This window comes from Bos taurus, chromosome 28 (genome assembly GCF_002263795.3).
Source record: "Bos taurus isolate L1 Dominette 01449 registration number 42190680 breed Hereford chromosome 28, ARS-UCD2.0, whole genome shotgun sequence".
Classification (NCBI taxonomy): domain Eukaryota; kingdom Metazoa; phylum Chordata; class Mammalia; order Artiodactyla; family Bovidae; genus Bos; species Bos taurus.
In genome coordinates this window covers 6500011-6521963 of record NC_037355.1, presented here as the reverse complement: position 1 = coordinate 6521963, position 21953 = coordinate 6500011, and the positions used below count along the sequence as shown (strand labels likewise).

Here is a 21953-nt window from a genome sequence, read left to right as displayed (position 1 = left end):
CTCCTCTGTGCATGGATTCTCCAGGCCAGAATACTGGAGTGGGTTGCCATTCCCTTCTCCAGGAGATCTTCCTCACCCAGGGATCGAACCCAATTCTCCTGTCTTTCCTGCATTGCAAGTTTATTCTTTACCGCTGAGCCACAGGAGAAGGTTTGGTCTCTAGTCCCTTTGATTTCTGGGCAGCTATTTTTCTGAGACACAGTTCTGTCCTCATGTTCAGTGTATCTGCTGCTCCAAAATCAACATACCTACTGGACACGTGTGACTTTAAATTCACACACAACAAAGGACAATGATTTCTGCCATATCTCTATCCTCAGGGCGTTCTGTGGGATTCTTAAGAACTCAGTCTCAAATACTGCCCAGGACTTCAGTCCTTCAGTTTATACTCTTTCATGCTTCGATTCTTTTCTTTTTTTCAGAATCCACCTTCTTTGACCTTCAACTTCACAGTCACTCATCTCCAACCAGAAGGTTCCAATGACAATTCTGAAGGAGCCTCTCTGCCCAGCTTCCCACTTCCTTACCCCCTGCCCAGGGGATCCTGCTTCTGTTCTCCAGGACAGAGCTTCCCCCTCCCTCAGAAGCCCAGTGCATCATCTGTCCCCCGGCCAGTGACAGAAATAAAGTCCGGGGAATATATTTCCCCTTACATTTCATATCTGACAGGGAGGCAAAACCTGCTCCATTTTTAAACCTTATGCTTCACATTAAAAACAACAAAAACAGGAAGCTTCCTTGGTGGTTCAGTGGTTAAGAGCCCACCGTGCAATGCAGGGGATGTGGATTCAATCCCTAGTTAGGCAACTAAGATCCCCCTTGCAAGGAAGCAACTAAGCCCATGCACCACAACTCCTGAGCTCGAGCCACAACTAGAGTCTGTGCACAGCAAATAAGATCCCTCGTGATGCAGCCAAGATCTTGTGTGCTGCAACCAAGACGTGACACAGCCAGATAAATAAATAAATACTGCCTGTTAGTCACTCAGCTGTGTTTGACTCTGCGACCCCAAGAACTGTAGACTGCTGGGCTCCTCTGTCCATGGAATTCTCCATGGAAGAATACTGGAGTGCATTGCCATACCCTTCTCCAGGGATCTTCCTGACCCAGGGATCGAACTCAGGTCTCCCGCATTGCAGGCAGATTCTTTACAATCTGAGCCACCAGGGAAGCAAACAAATACTAAAATATAAAAACAATGTGAAGGGTATTAAGGCCTAGTAAGTATATTCTTTGCGGATTCACAGAAGCTTTGAAAGTGAAGTATTACATTCAACTGCTTATTGACACCCAGACTCAGAATTTTCCCTTCAGGTTCTTCCTTGTTTTTTGTATTTTGCACTCCCCTCTCAGATTAGAGTCAAGCAGTGGTGGCCCATCAGTTTTCTGCTTGGACTAAAATGTAATGGCATTCCGTGGGTATGATCTACCTTTTTTCCAATTTATATTCTTTAGCATCTTTGCATGGTACCAAGCATTCTGATCCCATGAACTTCTCAAATTCGGGCCTGCCCATGAAGCATGTATCCTCTAAGGAGTCTCTAGTTCCTCCCTTTACCAATTACCTAACCAATGTGAGCAGTCTCCCACTGTGGAGACAGCCAGCCAGGAACATAGGCAGAAACATGCTAACAGGGCAGCACAACCCAGGTCAGAGGGACAGGAGGACATGTTTTGAATTAAACACTAGAAAGGACCCACTGAGGACAGCTCCCCATCACAGGAGCTGGGGTCCCAGGCGCTACAGAGGGGATGTCATTCCTTCTTGTGGCTTTGTTGCTGAGACGGGATTTTATACTATAAAGAAGGCCCTTGTTCTAAGTCAGGGGATAGAATGTTTGATGGCTAAGGAGGCAGTAGAGAGCTTGCCAAGGTAGCCCCATGGCATGGATGTTCACCGGCACTGCTCAGTTGTTCACCGGCAGAATGCTGACTTTTACCAACACTTCAAGTACCACCTCCTGGGCAGCTCTGATGGGAGACGGGACTTGGTTAGCAGGTCACTGAGCATTCATTATCATACAAGGCCTAATTTTCTCTTCTAAAATTCCTAGCAGGGTCTTCCCTAGTGGTCCAGTGGTTAAGACACCATGCTTTCACTGCAGGGGGCATGAGTTCTATCCTAGGTCAGGGAACTAACATGCCTGCATGCCTCAGCGAAAAGATGAGGAAAAAAATCCTAATAGCGCCCTGTTTTTGGATTGCGTACAGCATTTGAATGCTGCCTGTATGGTTTCTACAAAGGAGTGCATATATATTATCTATGTGGGGGAACCTTTTCTTGATATATTAAAGTGTAAGATTGCAACCAGCTACGATTTTTACTTATTTCAGCTTATAAACTAAAAAAACCTCTCAGACTAATCTGACAGAATATGTTCATTTGGGGTTTCTGTGTTTGGGTCCTATGCTTTAGTATTGCTACTACTACTGCTAAGTCACTTGAGTCGTGTCCGACTCTGTGCAACCCCAGAGACGGCAGCCCACCAGGCTCCCCTGTCCCTGGGACTCTCCAGGCAAGAACACTGGAGTGGGTTGCCATTTCCTTCTCCAATGCATGAAAGTGAAAAGTGAAAGTGAAGTCGCTCAGTTGTGTCCAACTCTTAGCGACCCCATGGATTGCAGCCTACCAGGCTCCTCCGTCCATGGGATTTTCCAGGCAAGAGTACTGGAGTGGGGTGCCATCGCCTTCTCCGATGCTTTAGTATTAGCTGACTGCAAATCATCACGTACTTTCAAAATAGAGTATCCTAACTTTTTAACAAAATCATATGCTTCGTTACCTGTTTACCTCCAGAGAAATGTTTACAAACATTGTACACATTTGAGATCAAGCTATTCCAAGTGAGCAGAAATATTTATTGTAACAGAATACTAAAGTAATTCACAGATAAGTGTGTTATTCCACTTATTTTATTGCAGCAACTTCTGATTCTTCAGTATAAAGAGAAATCAAAAGGGAAAATCTCTACAATCTTGGGTTAAGAAGTATACCAGGAACTGGTGACCTAAACCGTATGTACAGAATATAAACATATTTATATTTGTATGTACAGTTAATGGTTATCTAGTCATTATAAATAGCAGGTTTAACTTAAGAGTCTACAAAAATAATGATTTTTGGATGGGTACATGCAAACCAGTACACATAAACTTATTTATAAAACACATCTCTATGCCTTTTTTTTTTGCTTTAAATATAAATGTCACTATTTAACTATCAGCTAAACGATTTAAATGCAAACCCCAAAGTTCCCAGTGAAAAGTATAAAATCTGTTTCTATCCACAATGGTACCCTGCTTCAAGTATTCTTCTTCTCCTGTTAGTAAAGCCGTGATAATTCTGTCACATATGAATTACAGGTACAGATGCCATTTTCTCATATTTTAGACAGTCTTCTGGAATAAAAGCTTCTTTTGTTCCATTTTACAAAAAGTACTGCTTTTACAACCTCATCAAAATGAACAAGAGAAGCTTCCTCCCACCGCCCTGAGCCCGTGCCCGGGCACGGCCCAGCAAAGCCCTACCCTAGTGGTCTGAGGCGCCATCGGCCAAGGCGGGTGGCTGGGGAGACACAAAGGGCTCGTTCTGCTTCTGGTCCTCCTGCACCCCCGCCGCTTGGTCCGTGATGGAGGAGAAGGACAGCTGGTCGTGTTCTATGATGTGCATTTGATCCTCTTCCTTGTCCTTCTTCACGTAGAACATTTTTCTGAACTTCTTCAGTTCGTGGAGCTCACAGAAGGTTTCCAGAACCACCAACATTGCAATGAGACCAAGGAGCAGGTAACCTGTGTGAGAGAAATGACAGCGACTCAGTGAGATCTGGTCACGACACAACCTTGCTGCTGATGATTCAATCCATTGCCTCCTCTGATTTCTGGGCATGTTTTGAATTCCATGGCTCAAAGTGGGATGATCCAGAGTAAAATGAAGAGGGACTTAACCTTCTAGACCTAAAGAGACATATCTCCAAAGAAGACATACAGAGAGCCAACAGGCACATGAAAAGATGCGTCTCATTGCTCATTATTAGAGAAATGCAAATTTACACTACAATGAGGTACCACCTCACACCAGTCAGAATCATCAGCATTAAAACGTCTACAGATAACAAGTGCTGGAGAGGGTGAGGAGAAAAGGTAACCCTCCTACATTGTTTGAGAGAATGTAAATTGGTACAACTGGAAAACGGTATGGGGGTTCCTCAAATAATTAAAAACAGGGCTACCATATAACCCTGCAATCTCACTCTTGGGCTTATATCTAGAGAAAACTATAATTTGCAAAGTTGCATGCACTCCAGTGTTCATAGGAGCACTGTTCACAATAGCCAAGACATGGAAACAACCTGAATGTTCATCAGCAGATGAATGGATAAAGAAGATGTGGCACATGTGTACAATGGGATACCACTCAGCTATCAAAAAGAATGAAACTCTCATTTGCAGCCACACAGATGGACCTAGAGATTATCACACAAACTGAAGTAAGTCAGAACAAGAAAGACAAATACCATATATCACTTATACATGGAATCTAAAATAGGACACAAATGAATTTATCTACAAAATAGACAGACCCATATAGAGAACAGACTTGTTGCCAAGGGGGAGAAGGGGGGTTGGGGGAGGGATGGATTGGGAGTTTGGGATTCGCAGATGCAAACTAGTATATACAACAAGATGGATAAACAAGGTCCTACTATACAGCACAGGGAACTATATTCAATATTCTGTGATAAACCACAATAGAAATGAAGTGTGTATGTGTGTGTATACACACGTATATATATGTAGGTAGGTGGTGCTAGTGGTAAAGAACCGCCTACCAATGCAGGAGACGTAAGTTCGATCCCTGGGTTGGGAAGATACCCTGAAGGAGGGAAAGGCAACCCACTCCAGTATTCTTGCCTGGGAAATCCCATGCACAGAGGAGCCTAGCGGGCTACAATCAATAGGGTCACAAAGAATCTGACACGATGGAAGTGACTTAGCACACACACACACGTGCATGTATGTAAAAGATCACTTTGCTGTGTTTTTTTTTTTTAGGATTTCTACATAGGGGATGTACTGGGTGGAACAAATAAATGTTCCAAAGGTATGTTAGTTTGTGGATAGGCTATAATTCCACAGCTTTTGTCTGAAATCCTATGGATATTTTTGTCAGCACTGAAGAGTTTGACTAAATAATGAATAAAGGAAAAGGAGATTTGTGAATTAGCTCAGCTAACAATGTCACTGCTATTTCTAAAATATGCTATATTATTAAAGCCTAAGAAAACTGTCACTTTGCATCCATAAATGACTTCCTTGTTCCTATTTTGCTACCAATTCTGGCTTCCCAAGTTCATTTATTTTCTGAAAATCTTCCTCAAACATTTTACCACTGGGATATGAAATTGGGACTTCTATTATTCTTAGAGTTTTCACTTTTCTGTTCCTTTCTCTGATGAATTTTTTTTTTTTTTCTGAAAACTGATTTTAAACATGTTGGAACCAACTTAAAAGTACTGTTTTCCCAGACTTCCCTGGTGGTCCAATGGTTAAGAATCCGCCTTCCAATGCAGATGGACCTAACCTGGGCCTTAGGATATAGAGGCCCTTCCACTCTGATCATGCCTCTTCTATGGAATGAGGATTCTGCAGGGCCAGTGGGGCTTGCCCTCTGGGACCCCATGCCAACCCTTACTCCAGATTATGTTTCATGTATTTAAAACTTGGAAATTCTCTGCACAATGTCCCCACCCCATAGGGGTGATGGTACCTGCAAGGGTCTCTATCCTGGGTCCACCATTCCGAAAGGGCATTGCATCACTGGTGTGTACCCCTACATGCACCCAGGCCCAGGGGCAAATGTTTGTAAGAGGATGTTGATGGAACATGGCTGTATTACCTAGGCAGTGTGTCCACACCCCCATGTAAGGACCCTGTAGGGCAGAATGGAACCAAAGGTGGGAAGAGAAAGGTGCAGAATGGGGCCAGTTTTCCCCGCCCGTCATCTTCTAGCCCAGGACACCGAGCATCCTCAGGACCCGCCTGGTCTTCAGATCACTGTGAAGGTGTATGTGGTGACACAGAATGAGAAAATGGCTTTTAGGTAAGTTTGCTGTGCTGTATGTGCACGCTCAGCTGTGTCTGACTCTTATGACCCCATGGACTGCAGTCCACTAGGCTCCTCTGTCCATGGAAATCTCCAGGTAATAATACTGGACTGGGTTGCCATTCACTTTTCCAGGGGATCTTCTCAACCCAGGAATCAAACCCAGGTCTCATGCACTACAGGCAGACTGTATCATTTGAGCCATCAAGAAAGCCTCAAGTCATAATGTAATTTATAATGCCTCCTAACATTTAGATTGGAAGCAATCTAAATATTTGACAATAGAAGTAGGACTAGAGGATAGTATGCATGCGTGCGTGCTAAGTTGCTTCGGTCATATCCGACTGTGTGTGACCCCATGGACTGCAGCCTACCAGGGTCCTCTGTCCATGGAATTCTCCAGGCAGAATACTGGAGTGATGCCCTCCTCTAGGGTATCTTCCTGGCCCAGGGATCGAATCCGCATGTCTTATGTTTCCTACACTGGCAGACAGATTCTTTACCACTAGCTCCCCCTGGGAAGCCCCAGATGATGGCACAGTCACCTTGTAAAATAATATGTGGATAGTAAAGATAAATATGGTAATAGAGGAAACTTGAAATCACCCTGGTAACCATTCAGTATTTATTGAACTTGCATGGTAGCCAGGCACTGTTGAAAGCACTGGGCACTTATGAGTGAAGGCTGTGTCCTGGGTGAGCATGGTTTAATGGAAATGCTAAAAATACGCATAGTTCAACTGCACATTTTGTTGTCATTAAGACCATAGGACGGGGCCAGGACAGAACATCTGACTGCCTGCGTATGTACTATGATTTCCAAGAAGACGTGGCATGAGCTGAGTCTTGAAAAATACTTAGGAAGGCAGAAATGGAAACTGTATGTACAGTATAATATAATTTTATGCAGTGTGAAAGGACAGGAAAGGAACACACAAAAATAAATACTTTTCTATGAATGGATCTCTAACTTTTCCATGGTATTATATTGGATTTTAAAAAATTGCTTCAAAGTTTAATGTCACTAGACGTCTGAATTTTAATGCCTATTTTCCATGTATAAAATTCTTTTTTTTATTTTCACCAAGAACTTCATTGAACAATGTATTCACCGTTTTGTTCCTACACATATAAAAATTCTGAAAGCGGCAAGCATATTTTAACTTCAAAAAAGAACCAGATGGACAAATGAGATAAGCAATTGCTTTATGATTCTCCTGGTTAATGAGAGAACGTGATGGATTGTTTAACCGGCTATCCTAGCCCTGGTGTCCTTGAGCTTAAAATATTTAATAAAGTAGAGCAACTTCGCTAAAATTTAAAAAGTTCAGTAGCAACTTATTCTGCGTGGTGCATTCTTATGTGTGTGCTTAGGTGCAGTCCTCTACTGTCATTTAAAATGACTATTACAAAAAATAAAATAAAATAAAATGACTATTACATTACTAGTAAGAAACTGATAGGTACTTTTCTGTGCCTGGGAAAAATAACTCTCAATAATAACAAGACGTTTTCATACAGAATTTTGAAGGGAATCATGATGAAACGAAAGTTATGGGAAGGTGGCAAAATGGAAAATTCATCCATGGAAAGCAGTTAGGGCTCTGACGAGTGCCTCTGATCACCGAGTAGGCGAGGCGGAGAGTGGAAGCACAGAGCCCTGGGACAGAGTCCGTGAACTCGGATACTCACATGTGATCCCGATCTTGTAGAGCTCTCTGAATTTTTGATTGTAACCCTCCCCGGGAACATAATCTCCGAGGCCAATGGTGCTCAGGGAGATAAAACAAAAGTAAAAGGATTCCAGGAAGTTCCAGTCATCCTCCAGGACAGAGAACACCGCGGCCGGGATGAAGAAGAAGCAGGACACGGTGACCACACCGAGGAGGACCGCGTGGACGATGGCCACTGCCTGCTTGGAGAAACCCCAGCGGACGTGGAAGTAGAGGACTGGCCTGCGGGTGACATGGATGGTAACACGCTGGACCACTGCCGTCAGGAACAGAAGGGTGAAAGGTATGCCGATGACGGAATAGATGATGCAGAAGGCCTTGCCCCCGTCGGACAGGGGCACGGTGTGGCCGTAACCTGCAAGGAGAGGAGGTAGAAAACACCTTCGTAAATCACACACACCTGGGATTTCCCTGGCAGTCCAGTGGTTAAGACATCAAGCTTCCACTGCAGGGGGCAAGGGTTCGATCCCCGATTAGGGAACCAAGACCTTGCATGCTCTGTGGCATGGCCAAAAAATAGAAAAAACAAACCACATGCCTCCTGTTCACACCCACATGCCCCTCACACCCAAGAGAAAAGCCAGATAAAATTCAGATTGGTGCTTCAAAGGCTCTATCCTGTTGGGACTTCCCTGGAAGTCCAGTGGTAAAGAATGCACATTCCAATGCAGGGGACCAATCTCTGGACCAGTAGCTAAGATTCCACATGCCATGAGGCAGCTAAACCTGTGTGCCACAACTAGAGAAGTCTGTGTATGCAATGAACATCCAGCACAGCCAAAAACAACAAGCAAACATAAAAGCTCTATCCTGTCCCTGCAGTACAATTCAACAATGGGTGCCATACATTTGATCTGGATCAAATCTTCCCAGCTCTTCCTGACGCATCAAGCCTTGTTTTGAGTTCACTGCCAGGCTGAAGTAGAAGCTCTGTGTGTGAAGGAGCTAACCCTGTCTTGGGCCATCAGGGAAAATTCATGACAGGGGTACCTACTTTGCCAGGAGGGTGTTCCCCTCCCCAGCCTGCTCCCCTTCCACTCCCCCACCCAAGGAGCCTCATTAGGATCCAAAGCCAGTACACACTTGCTTTCAAAACACTAGCACCAGGCAGATGAGGGGACAGTGGGAAGATAGGGAAGACTCGAGGAGAGTACAGACAAGGAAAAAGAGAAAGATAGGACTTCCCTGGTGGTCCAGTGGTTAAGAATCCACCTGCCAGTGCAGAGGACACAACTCTGATCCCTGGTCAAAGATGCCATATGCTGTGGAGCAGCTAAACCTGTGGGCCACAACTACTGAGCTCGTGCTCTACAGCCCAAGAGCCACAACTCCTGAGCCCCCGTGCTCCAAGGACTGAAGCCTATGCGTGCTACGGCCCGTGCTCCCCAGCAAGAGAGGGCACCACAATGAGAAGCCCTGCACTGCAACTAGAGAGCAGCCCCACTCAGCAAGGCTAGAGAAAGCCCGTGTGCAACAAAGACCCAGCGCAGCCATAAGTAAACAAACAGTACTTTTAAAAAAGAAAGAGGAAGAGGAAGATAAATGAACATCAAAGGATGCTGTGTCACATGGCTGAGCACTTCTTCCCAAATATTTCGTTCAATTATCTGGTTAAATGGCACATTTAGAAACTGTACTACGTCTCCCCCTTGTCATTTCTGTTTCAAGATGCCACAGATTCCCCAAAATCCACATATTAGGGCCAGTGGTCGCAACATATTTCTCTTTTATTTTCTACTAGAATTGAGACATTCCCAAATCAAGCCAGTCAAGAGATGCTTCATCTGATAAATGCTAGCAAAAGAGAAGCCAGTGAACTGTTTTTAAAATTTCACAAGGCCTTCATCCTGAAAGGACTAACATGTCTGAACAAGTCAGTTCAGGAAAAAGCCAACTAAATGAATTTTCTTTTTTTGTGAAATTGGCTTCTGGGGAAAATAAACAAAACAAAACAAAACAAAACCCCACTCATGGGGTTACAACTGAAAAGTGGTTTTCAAATCTGATTTCTATAATATATCCTGCTTAGAAAGAACTCAGAAAAAACTTCAGCTTCAGACCTCATGATTGTCTGCTTTCTACCAATTTCTAGGTGAGGCCCTGGTCTATGTGGCTTCTAAGAGACTGCTCTGGTTATTCCCATGCATGACCTCAGCACAATAGTCAGGGTGGTTAATCCTAGAAGGTTATGGATGAATAGGGAGTCTGAGGAATCTACTAAATTTGCATCAGTTTGAACATCTCCACCACCCTTATGGCAGAAAGTGAAGAGGAACTAAACAGCCTCTTAATGAAAGTGAAAGAGAAGAGTGAAGAAGCTGGCTTAAAACTCAACATTCAAAAAACTATGATCATGGCATCTGGTCCCATCACTTTATGGCAAATAGATGGGGAAACAATGGGAACAGTGAGAGACTTTATTTTCGCGGGCTCCAAAATCACTGCAGATGGTGACTGCGGCCATGACATTAAAAGATGCTTGCTCCTTGCAAGAAAAGCTATGACAAACTTAGACAGCATTTTAAAAAGCAGAGACATTACTTTGCTGACAAAGGTCCATATAGTCAAAACTATGGTTTTTCCAGCAGTCATGTATGGATGGGAGAGTTGGACCATAAAGAAAGGTGAGCACTGAAGAACTGATGCTTTGAAACTGTGGTGTTGGAGAAGACTCTTGAGAGTCCCTTGGGCTGCAAGGAGATCCAACCAGTCCATCCTAAAGGAAATTAATCCTGAATATTCATTGGAAGGACTAATGATGAAGCTGCAGCTCCAATACTTTGGCCACCTGATGCAAAGATTGAAGGTAGGAGAAGGGGACAACACAGGAGATGGTTAGATGGCATCACAGACTTAATGGATATGAGTTTGAGCAAGCTCTGGGAGTTGGTGATGGACAGGGAAGCCTAGCGTGCTGCAGTCTCTGCGATTGCAGAGTCAGACATGACTGAGTGACTGAACTGAACTGAACATCTCCACACGTGTGCATTTTTCTGTAAAGAGATGCCAAAGCTCAGGCGTTCAGAAGGATTGAGAACCACTGTTCTGAGCATTAGTTCCCGAATCTATCTGGTCCTCGAACACACAGCTGCTCCTGGAATGCTTCGGTTGATTCCAGGCACGGTTAAAGAGGGAGATGAGCCAGTTAGGGTTTCCAGAGAGTAGTATGGAGGATGGAGAAAGCTTGCTGAATAATATTCATGCAAAAGAAAGAAGCATGAGAAATGTGAAAGCTTTACTTTTGAGGAAAAAAATTAGAGGAATTAAGAGTTTGTGAGTAAAGCAGTTCACATCACAGAGATTGGGGCCAATTGGAGCCAGGCCAGGCATTAATGAGAAAGGATATTTTAATGGTCAGAGATCTGGAAATAGAATAGGATAATGAAATTGTGGTTAACATAACAAAGGCAACTGGAAAGTGATTCACAAATTTGGTAGTGAACCTCTGACAGAACGTACCAGGAGACAATGGGAATCAAGCACAGGCTGTAAAGGATGGATTACTTTGGTAGCATTTTTGCAGAGAAAACATAAGATTGGCTAAATCTGTTAGACTACCAAAAAGTCTTGAAGCCCATGATTTTATTACTGTTTGGTGGCATTGTTATGAATTATCTTCACCAAAAGTGTAACATTCCCATATCACACAGCCCACCTCTTCTGTATATCATTTGTTTCAATAAACTACATGATTTCAGTAATAGTAGGGGGAAAAAATAATTTCTAGCCTTAAAATACTTTAGGCTATCATTTTTATTCCTAAATGACAACAGAATTAGAGTTTTATTTATCAGAATCTTATTAAATTTACTAAAATGTCATCTCCAAGCAATTGGCGATAATCATTCCAAGACTTTAGGATGGCTCTCTTTGGTAATGCCTTATCTCGGTCAGTAGTATGTTCCCACTAAGAGATTAAATATCATTGAAGTGCAATGCTTCTTGAAAGCCAGTTTCTCCTTCTGTTTGCATAAATAATTTTTGCTGGGACCCCCCTGGTGGTCCAGTGGCTAAGACTCCACACTTGAGAGAGTGGAGAGACTGGGTTCAACCCCCAGTCAGGGAATTAGATCCCACATGCCGCAACTAAAGATCCCTCATGCTGCAACTAAGACCCAGCACATCCAAATGAATAGATAAATATGTTAAAATAAATAATATACAAATAATTTTTGTTAATGGACAGTACAATGGAAAATTTACATCTCATCTGCAGTCTCTACACTTGCAATGCTCTACTGAGCACACAGCAATTTTTTTGCGATAGACAGTTGAATGCACCAGATGGAAACCTTCAGCCCCAGTGAATTGTAATGAAGTGGTGAATAATTTACTCAAGTTATGTTGGTTGAATCCCCAGATAAATCATACAGCAATGCTCATATTTTAAAATCTTGGAACCATGTTAAAATTTTTTACAAACTAGGAAGTAATTAGCAAAATGTCAATACCTTACGTATTTGGTGTTCCTTAAATTTTTCATATAATTTTGGGGCACAATAGATTGAGCATGGCTAGGTCTGCTTAAAAAAGAACTTAAAAAACAGGGTCCCCCCTATATGGGAAAATAATCTAAAACAGAGTGGATATATGTATATGCATGATTGATTCGCTTTGCTATATAGCAGAAACTAACATAATAATCAATCAACTATATGCCAAAAATTTTTTTAATTAAAAAAAAAGAAAAAAACAGGGTTCCGGAATGAAATTCCCATGTCTGGGTTTCCTGTTATGATTCTATACCTGTAGGGGAGGGTAGGAGATAGGGGGTCAAACTGATGCAGTTTCCCAAGTGACAGTTGCCCAGATTGGCTTCTGTCACTTTATTTTATGTATTTTAATTGAAGGGTAATTACTTTACAATATCGTGGTGTTTTTTGCCATACATTGACATGAATCCGCCATGGGTGTACATGTGTTCCCCATCCTGAACTCCCCTCCCACCTCCCTCCCCATCCCATCCCTCAGGGTCGTCCCAGTGCACCAGCCCTGAGCACCCTGTCTCATGCATTGAACCTGGACTGGTGCTCTACTTCACATATGATAATATACATGTTTCAATGCTATTCTCTCAAATCATCCCACCCTTGCCTTCTCCCACATAGTCCAAAAATCTGTTCTTTACATCTGTGTCTCTTTTGCTGTCTCGCATATAGGGTCATTGTTATCATCTTTCTAAATTCCATATATATACATTAGTATACTGTACTGTTTTTCTTTCCGACTTACTTCACTCTGTATAATACGCTCCAGTTTCATCCACCTCATTAGAACTGATTCAAACGCATTCTTTTTAATGGCTGAGTAATATTCCATTGTGTATATGTACCACAGCTTTCTTATCCATTCGTCTGCGGATGGACATCTAGGTTGCTTCCATGTCCTGGCTATTATAAACAGTGCTTCAATGAACATTGGGGTACACGTGTCTCTTTCAATTCTGGTTTCCTCGGTGTGTATGCCCAGCAGTGGGATTGTTGGGTTGTATGGCAGTTCTATTTCCAGATTTTTAAGGAATCTCCACACTGTTCTCCATAACGGCTGTACTAGTTTGCATTCCCACCAACAGTGTAAGAGGGTTCCCTTTTCTCCGCACCCTCTCCAGCATTTATTGCTCGTAGACTTTTGGATCACAGCCATTCTGACTGGCGTGAAATGGTACCTCACAGTGGTTTTGATTTGCATTTCTCTGATAATACATGATGTTGAGCATCTTTTCATGTGTTTGTTAGCCATCTGTATGTCTTCTTTGGAGAAATGTCTGTTTAGTTCTTTGGCCCATTTTTTGATTGGGTTGCTTATTTTTCTGGAATTGAGCTGTAGGAGTTGCTTGTATATTTTTGAGATTAATTCTTTGTCAGTTGCTTCATTTGCTATTATTTTCTCCCATTCTGAAGGCTGTCTTTTCACCTTGCTTATAATGTCCTTCATTGTGCAAAAGCTTTTAAGTTTAATTAAGTCCCATTTGTTTATTTTTGCTTTTATTTCCATTACTCTGGGAGGTAGGTCATAGAGGATCCTGCTATGATTTACATCAGAGAGTGTTTTGCCTATGTTTTCCTCTAGGAGTTTTATATTTTTTGGTCTTACATTTAAATCTTTAATCCATTTTGAGTTTGTTTTTGTGTATGGTGTTAGAAAGTGTTCTAGTTTCATTCTTTTACAAGTGGTTGACCAGTTTTCCCAGCACCACTTGTTAAAGAGATTGTCTTTTCTTCAGTGTATATTCTTGCCTCCTTTGTCAAAGATAAGGTGTCGGTAGGTGCATGGATTTATCTCTGGGCTTTCTATTGGCTTCTGTCACTTTAACTAGAATAGTCCTGACAGGAGGCTAGCTAACATCCAATCTGGGGCCCCACTGTGCTGGATAGAGGGCCTTCTGGTTGTTTTCGTATTTATATATTTCAGGGCCCTCCTGAATCAGGGCCCTCTATGGGCTCCTATTTTATTCACTACAGCAAGTCACAAATGTGCAGTTTCTTCACATGTATCTGATACTTTTGAGAGAAGTGATGCTCACCATTACCCTGCCCATATAAAAAATAGTCTTAGGACTTTCCTCTTGATCCAGTAGTTAGGACTCCAAGTTCTCACTGCCCAGGGCCAGGGTTCAACTCCCACAAGCCATGTGGCATGGCCAAAACAGAAAAAAAAATACTGTCATTTAGTCACATTATTTACTATAGTATGGTACAACATATTCATTTCCCATTAAGTTAGCTTGACACATACTTTTAAAAAAAAGAAAACTACACAAGAAGAATCTCCACCTCTGAAGTCAACCCCGGTAGAGATCTCAATGTTTCCTAAAAAGACTTGCATTTGCAATCCTGGACTTCAGCTTATTCAGATCTCTTTCCTACTAGACTGTGAGCCGCCTGAGCTCACTGGGTTTTTTCCAGTGATTCTGTGGACCTGAACATGAGATGAGACTCTGGAAGCAGAGGGACAGGCGCCTGAGCTCACTGGGTTTTTCCCAGTGATTCTGTGGACCTGAACATGAGATGAGACTCTAGAAGGAGAGGGACAGGCGCCTGAGCTCACTGGGTTTTTCCCCAGTGATTCTGTGGACCTGAACATGAGATGAGACTCTGGAAGGAGAGGGACAGGCGCCTGAGCTCACTGGGTTTTTCCCAGTGATTCTGTGGACCTGAACATGAGATGAGACTCTAGAAGCAGAGGGACAGGCGCCTGAGCTCACTGGGTTTTTCCCAGTGATTCTGTGGACCTGAACATGAGATGAGACTCTGGAAGCAGAGGGACAGGCAAAGGACTGTGTGACCCACACACAAAGATGGCAGGGGAGCGCAGAGCCAGGGGTGACGCCAGAGTCAAGAGGCAGGTCAGCACGTAAACCCTCAAGGCCTGGAGAATGTGAGCACAAGCCACACTGCGAGCCCCAGATTCTTGAATTTAACTTAGAAGCCACATGGGTGAACCATTATGATAAATGGTCATCAATGAAAAACAGGACATGAAAACATGAAATCATAACAAACAAGTGGTGACCTTGGAAAGTACTGTTTTTGTGGCACTAATATCAGTGATACAAACACAGAATAAGGTCTAATAGAACTCCTATATTCCTGCTTACTTGCTAAAACTTTTTTTCACTTCCCGGCCTGTGGGATCTTAGTTCCCCAACCAGGATCAGACCCACATCCTCTGTATCAGAAGGTGGATTCTTAACCCCTGGACCACCAGGAAGTCCCTTAACTGTTAGATGTGGGTAAATCCATCTGGCATTCTGTCTGCAAATAAACACACAATGGCAGAGACACCGGTCAAATGAGATAGGCTGTGCCCCTGGCCCAGAGGATGAGTTCGGTTCCTAAGAGGCTAATATAAATGTCAGCTGAACATTTCAATCAAAATTATACACTGTAAAAAGTGCTCTGGGAAACTTTAAAGGAAACCAATGAAGCCAAGGTCTTTTCAACCACCCACTGTCTCTTCAGCTCTAGGTCTCCAGAGGATTATTGTTATGAGTTTGTAGCCAACAGTTCCTGAAATTTTTCTAATCACTTAGCTTCATAGACATAGACTTCCAGAAAACCAGCTGGTTTCTGTCATAAATAGTATATTGCATGTATGGTTGTTCTATTGTCTTCTTTCTGATGACTCTGCTTCAAAAAGCAATTTTTCACTGTTTACTACCCTCTTATTGACCATTTGTTCCAAACTGTCCAATCAAAAATGTTTAATTTTCCAATTTAAATTTTTTACTGAGCCACCTGGCCAATTTAGGGATTCTTATTATGAATGCTTTCTTTTCTAAGCATTAATAACTTTCAGTCAATCCTAAAGGAAATCCACTCTGAACATTCATTGGAAGGACTGATGCTTGAAGCTTGTATTTTGGCCACCTGATGTGAGGAGCTGACTCATTGGAAAAGTCCCTGATGCTGGGAAAAATTGAGGGTAGGAGGAGAAAGGGGTGACAGAGGATGAGATGGTTGGATGGCATCACTGACTCAATGGACATGAGTTTGAGCAAACTCTGGGAGATAGTGAAGGACAGGGAAGACTGGTGTGCTGCAGTCCATGGGGTTGCAGAGAGTCGGACATGACTGAAACTAACACAACAACACAGCAAATCAACTATGTGTTGATGAAATTTTAAAACATACAAAAAATAAGCATGTGCTTATTCATTTTACCCTCACACTAGTAATATGAATTCTATCTAAGTGATCCCAACCATTTCATTTCTTTTCCCTTGCACTGCTTATTTTAATTTTTAAATTTCTTGAATGGTCTTTTTAGCTCTAAAGTTCACATTTACCATGATCTTTTCCATATTCCCTTTTTCATATTTTCAGATTTGTTCCTCAATCTATTTTTAAGACACAGATCCTTATAATGTCTTCTCCCACACACCTCTGCACATCCTCACCAGCCAAGATCACCTTGTGAAGCCCTGCTTCATGAAAATGATTTCTCAGAGGAATAAATACGCTGCAGACACTTTTGCAAACTGTTCCTCCTCCTTTCCACTAGTCTCGCTGAGTTGGTGGATACCTGGCTGTAGCCTGGCTTCTGTTCCACCTGGTACTCAGCTAGAGCCTTACTTGGTCAAGATGCTAGCAGGTCTGCTCGTGCTGGTCAGCCATCATTCAGTAAACTTGCAGGAACATGTTAAATACATGCTGTAGTAGTGCTGCCCAGGAAACAGTGGCCAAGGGCAGTTTTTTCACTAACCATCATAGTTCTACCTGTTTCCTGTGAAAAAGCATCAGGTCATAATCTCTCTACACCTTTCCTAACACCAGCTTGCTCAAGTGGCCATCCGCTGAACACTGTCACTCCATGCCCTCGTTAGGTTACCAGAGGCAGAAGAAGGGAGCACATGGCCCATTATCCGATACAAGATCATTACAAGACTAGTCTGGGTTTTTAGTACAGCTTTCCCAGAATTCCAAGCAGCCCCCTGTACTGTGGGTTCTGATAGGAGGGAGCAGACAAGGCAGGGGAAACAGGCTTAGGACTGGTTAGTCGACATACTTTCATGGGGCCCAGCTGTGTGGCGTCCAGCTCTTAAGTAACCCCCTGGCACTAGGGCAGAGGGACAGGATCTCAGAGCAACAGCCTGATAAAGGAGGTTCTGGATTGGCTGGTTGGAATCTGAAAGCACGCTGACAGGTGGGTCTTTTACCATCTAGGAATTGGCTAAGCCTGAGAGGGGCAGTTTCTGCAGGGTCAGCAAGGCCCCAAGATGCCAGAGCAGCACAATAAAAGGACACTTCCTACAGAAGGAGAACAAAACCAGAGCTGAGCTCTAGGAAAGCATGCCCATCGGGCTGACTTACAAGCAGTACTAAGTTTGAACTTATTCTAGCAACCAAACCGGGAAGAACCTAGCACAGTAGACACAGGAAAGAGGAGATGAGCTTGGGATCTGTAGAAAGAGCCAGGGAGTACACACAATTACAGAATCTTTACAATACCCTCTTTTTTGTTCCTTGTTAACTCTCATCTCCCCTGCAGTCCTGGGAAGAGTGTTCCAAAGAGAAAATGAATGTAAAACATTTGGGATGTTCTGACCCAGGCATTTGCTTTACAAGCATCATCTTCTTTCATCTTTATATCAGATCTTTCAGATAAGCACGTACGTTTCTATTTTACCCAGGGCTTCCCTGGTGGATTAGATGGTACAGAATCTGCCTGCAATGCAGGAGACCCAGGTCAGGAAGATCCCTAGGTCAGGAAGATCTCCTGGAGAAGGGAATGGCTACCCAATCCAGTATGTTTGCCTGGAGAATTCCATGGCCAAAGGGGCCTAGAGGGTTATAGTCCATGGGGTCGCAAAGAGTCAGACACGACTGAGTGACTAATACTTTTTTACCAGAAACAGAAACTCTGAGATTAAATTGTTTACCAAAGTCCTAACAGTAAGTGCAAAAGGGAGGCGGGATTTGAACTACGTGTTTACCGATCTTTTATTTATTTCAATTATTTACTTATTTATTTTTGGCTGCACTGAGTCTCTGTTGCTGCATGAGGGCCTTCTCCAGTTGCAGCAAGCAGGGGCTCCTCTCTAGCCATGTGCTCAGGCTTCTCATTGTGGAGGCTTCTTTTTTGAGGCTCACAGGCTCTGGGGGACTGGGCTTCCGTAGTTGTGGCACGTGGGTTTAGTGGCCCCTTGGCATGTAGAATCTTCCTACACCAGGGAATGAAGGTGTGTCCCCTTCACTGGAAGGTGGTTTCTTAACCACTAGACCACAAGGGAAGTCCCTAGTTAGTCTTTTTTATTATTGTTAGTTTCCTCTCTCCCTCATTTTGACCATGTCTTAGAAATTTGTGACAATGAGACAATAAGATGAAGAAAAACCAAAGAAAGCATCAGAACAAGAGTCTGGTTCTTCCAAAACTTCCAATATGCTAAAGGAGGCTTTCTGATCTATTCACCAAAGCATTGATTTTTGCACCTGCCACTCGGAGTGTGCCTTCAGGTTTGACATAATTATCTTGCGGCCATCACTTCCCTGAGGTTTAAAATTCTTAGACTGTAAAGGCTTCCCAGTCATGCGCCTTTACAACAGGGTTTGAAAATCTGTGTAGGCATTTCCCCCGGGCATGGATGCTGTGCAGACATCCAGATTTCTATTTCTTTTACCCACAGGGCAAGTGGGTACCTTGCCCTGTGGAAGGCAGGCTCAAAAGGTAATGGAAAAAGTGCTGGATGACAAGGAGACAACACACCATTTACCTGGCTCTGAATTTCCAACCCCTAGCCCTGCAGGTAATCAGCACTGGTCTTACTTGATCCCAAGCTTGACTCCAGACTGTGGCTCAGACAGTAAAGAATCTGCCTGCAATCGGGAGACCTGGGTTCGATGCCTGAGTTGGGAAGATCCCCTGGAGAAGGAAACGGCTACCTACTTCAATATTCTTGCCTGGAGAAGTCCATGGACAGAGGAGCCTGGGCAGGCCCCAGTCCATGGGGTTGCAGAGGGTTGGACACAATTGAGTCACTTGCACTTTCACTTTGACTCCAGACTCTCAGTGGTTCTAAACTGTTGTATGGTAGAAAGGCGTGGGAGCTGTGGGCACCTGCTGGACTAAACTACTCCTCCCTTTGAAAAAAGTGTGAAAGTGTTAATTCCTAAGTCATGTCCAACTGCTTGCAATCCCATGGAATGTAGCTCACTAGACTCCTCTGTCCATGGGATTTGCCAGGCAAGAATACCGGAGAGGGTAACCATTCTCTTCTTCAGGGGACCCCCAGGGATCAAGCCAGGGTCTCCTGCATTGCAGGCAGATTCTTTATCATCAGAGCTACCAGTGAAGAACTAAAAAGTGTTAATTAATCACTCAGTCGTATCCGACTAAGCAGTGATGTCCTAAGGTTTTATGTAAGGAAAACACAGGTGTCCACTTCCCCTTAATAGGAAAATCTCTGTACCTTTTAAAGGCAGAGGTTCCTGGAACAAACTTCTTTTTCTCTTTCATCAGGCTTTAAAGACTTAGAGGCTCTTGCACATTGAGAACACAGGGAGGAAGGTGCAAACAAAAAGTCCTTTACGGTATATCACACGTGTAAACTAAAGGCCATGGTTTTTTCAGTAGTCATGTATAGATGTGAGAGCTGGATCATAAAGAAAGCTGAGCGCCGAAGAATTGATGCTTTGGAACTGTGGTTTAGTGAAGACTCTTGAGAGTCCCTTGGACTGCAAGGAGATCAAACCAGTCAATCCTAAAGGAAATCAGTCCTGAATATTCATTGGAAGGACTGATGCTGAAGCTTAAACTCCAATATTTTGACCACCTGATGCAAAGAAATGACTCATTGGAAAAGACCCTGATGTTGGGAAAGATTGAAGGCAGGAGGAGAAGGGGACGACAGAGGATGAGATGGTTGGATGGCATGACTGACTCAATGGATATGAGTTTGAGCAAGCTCTGGGAGTTGGTGATGGACAGGGAAGTCTGGTGTGCTGCAGTCCATGGGGTCGCAAAGAGTTGGACTGATTGAGCGACTGAACTGAACTGAAACTAAAGGCAGGGCTTAGCGAATGGGCGGAGGAATATGATGTCCTAAAGTTGAATCCTGGCTTTACTTAAAAAAAAAAGAATATTGGAGTTTATTATTAATTTTATTTGTACCCTATGTTTTGCACCTTATGCAGAATCCAATCATAAAAGAAACTGGACAAATACACCATTTAATAGTTGGGCTTCCCAGGTGGCTCAGATCGTAAAGAATCCACCTGCAATGCAGGAGACGCAGGTTAATCCCTGGGTCACGAAGATCCCCTGGAGAAGGAAATGGCAACCCACTTCAATTATTCTTGCCTGGGAAATCCTGTGGACAGAGGAGCCTAGCAGGCTAGTCCACGGGGTCGCAAGGAGTCGAACCACGTCATATTTGAGCTGGGTAAATTACATTATTTTAATATAGTTAAATTTCCTGAGATTTTCTTTGAGTCACAATACAAATATCTTTTTTACACTGTGAAATTCTTGCTGGCTTTGCTTCTTACTAGTTGTTTGGCCCTGCAAAATTGTACGCCTTCATTTCCTCATTTGTCAAATATGAATAACACTTCCTACCTCCAGGAGGTGTTGTGAGGGTTACATCAAAGTACAGTTGCCAGTATACAAGAAGCAGAGAGAGTAAACTCTCCTATGCATGTTGAAGGAACTAGCTGAATTATCCTGTCAATGTGTACACTCTTCCAGACTGGCCACCAGGCATCCTAGTTAGAAGATGTGTATTCTCTCCTCTGTCTTCTGCACACATTTTAATCTTCCCTCTATCCTTCAAGGTATCTTACAGACTGGTGGTTAAAGCAGTTCCGGGTAACATCCAAAGACCTAACAAGAGCACTCAGGGAACAAACTGATACACAGGAACTTTGTGGCCTCTCTGTGGCTGGGGAGAACACTGATTACCCCAACACCAACAGAAAAATCCAAAGGGCCCCTCTCAATTTTTCACTCCCTTCACTGTAAAGAGACCCAATAAGGTGGCCACTCACCACAGTCGCATTCTTACGGGTAGATCCTACTGGATTTCCATGATTAAAACTATGTGATTCACAACAGCCAGGACATGGAAGCAACCTAAATGTCTATCAGCAGAGGGATGGATAAAGAGGGATGGCACATATATATAATGGAATCCTATTCAGCCATTAAAAGGAAAGAAATTGGGTCATTTGTAGAGTCGTGGATGGACCTAGAAACTGTCCTACAGAGTAAAGTAAGTCAGAAAAACAAATATTGTATATTAATGTATATGTATGGAATCTAGAAAACAGTATTGCTGCTGAGTCACCAAGTCATGTCCAGCTCTTTTACGACCCCATGGACTAGAGCCCACCAGGCTCCTCTGTCCATGGAGTTTTCCAGGCAAGAATACTGGAGTGGATTGCCACTGCCTTCTCCAGGGGATCTTCCTGACCCATGTCTCCAGCACCACGGGCAGATTCTTGACCGTCTGAACCACCAGGGAAACGCAAAACATGGTACAGATGGTCTTATTTGCAAAGCAAGAATACAGACACAGACATAGAAGACAAACATATGGATACTAAGGGAGAAGGAGAGGGTGGGATGAATCGGGAGATTGGGATTGATACATACACACACACACTAAAGATACTAAGGGA

The 21953-nt window shown here is 43.3% G+C and overlaps 1 protein-coding gene across 1 annotated transcript in view; it reads right to left on the bottom strand.

Moving 5' to 3' along the window:
• Nucleotides 1–2895: 2895 nt before the first annotated feature.
• Nucleotides 2896–21953, bottom strand: part of KCNK1 (potassium two pore domain channel subfamily K member 1) — a 67332-nt gene continuing 48274 nt past the window's right edge. The window contains 2 exon segments of the mRNA NM_001075207.1: nt 2896–3789; nt 7796–8191. Of these exon segments, the coding sequence (NP_001068675.1) occupies nt 3530–3789; nt 7796–8191 (656 nt within the window). The 3' untranslated portion in view covers nt 2896–3529.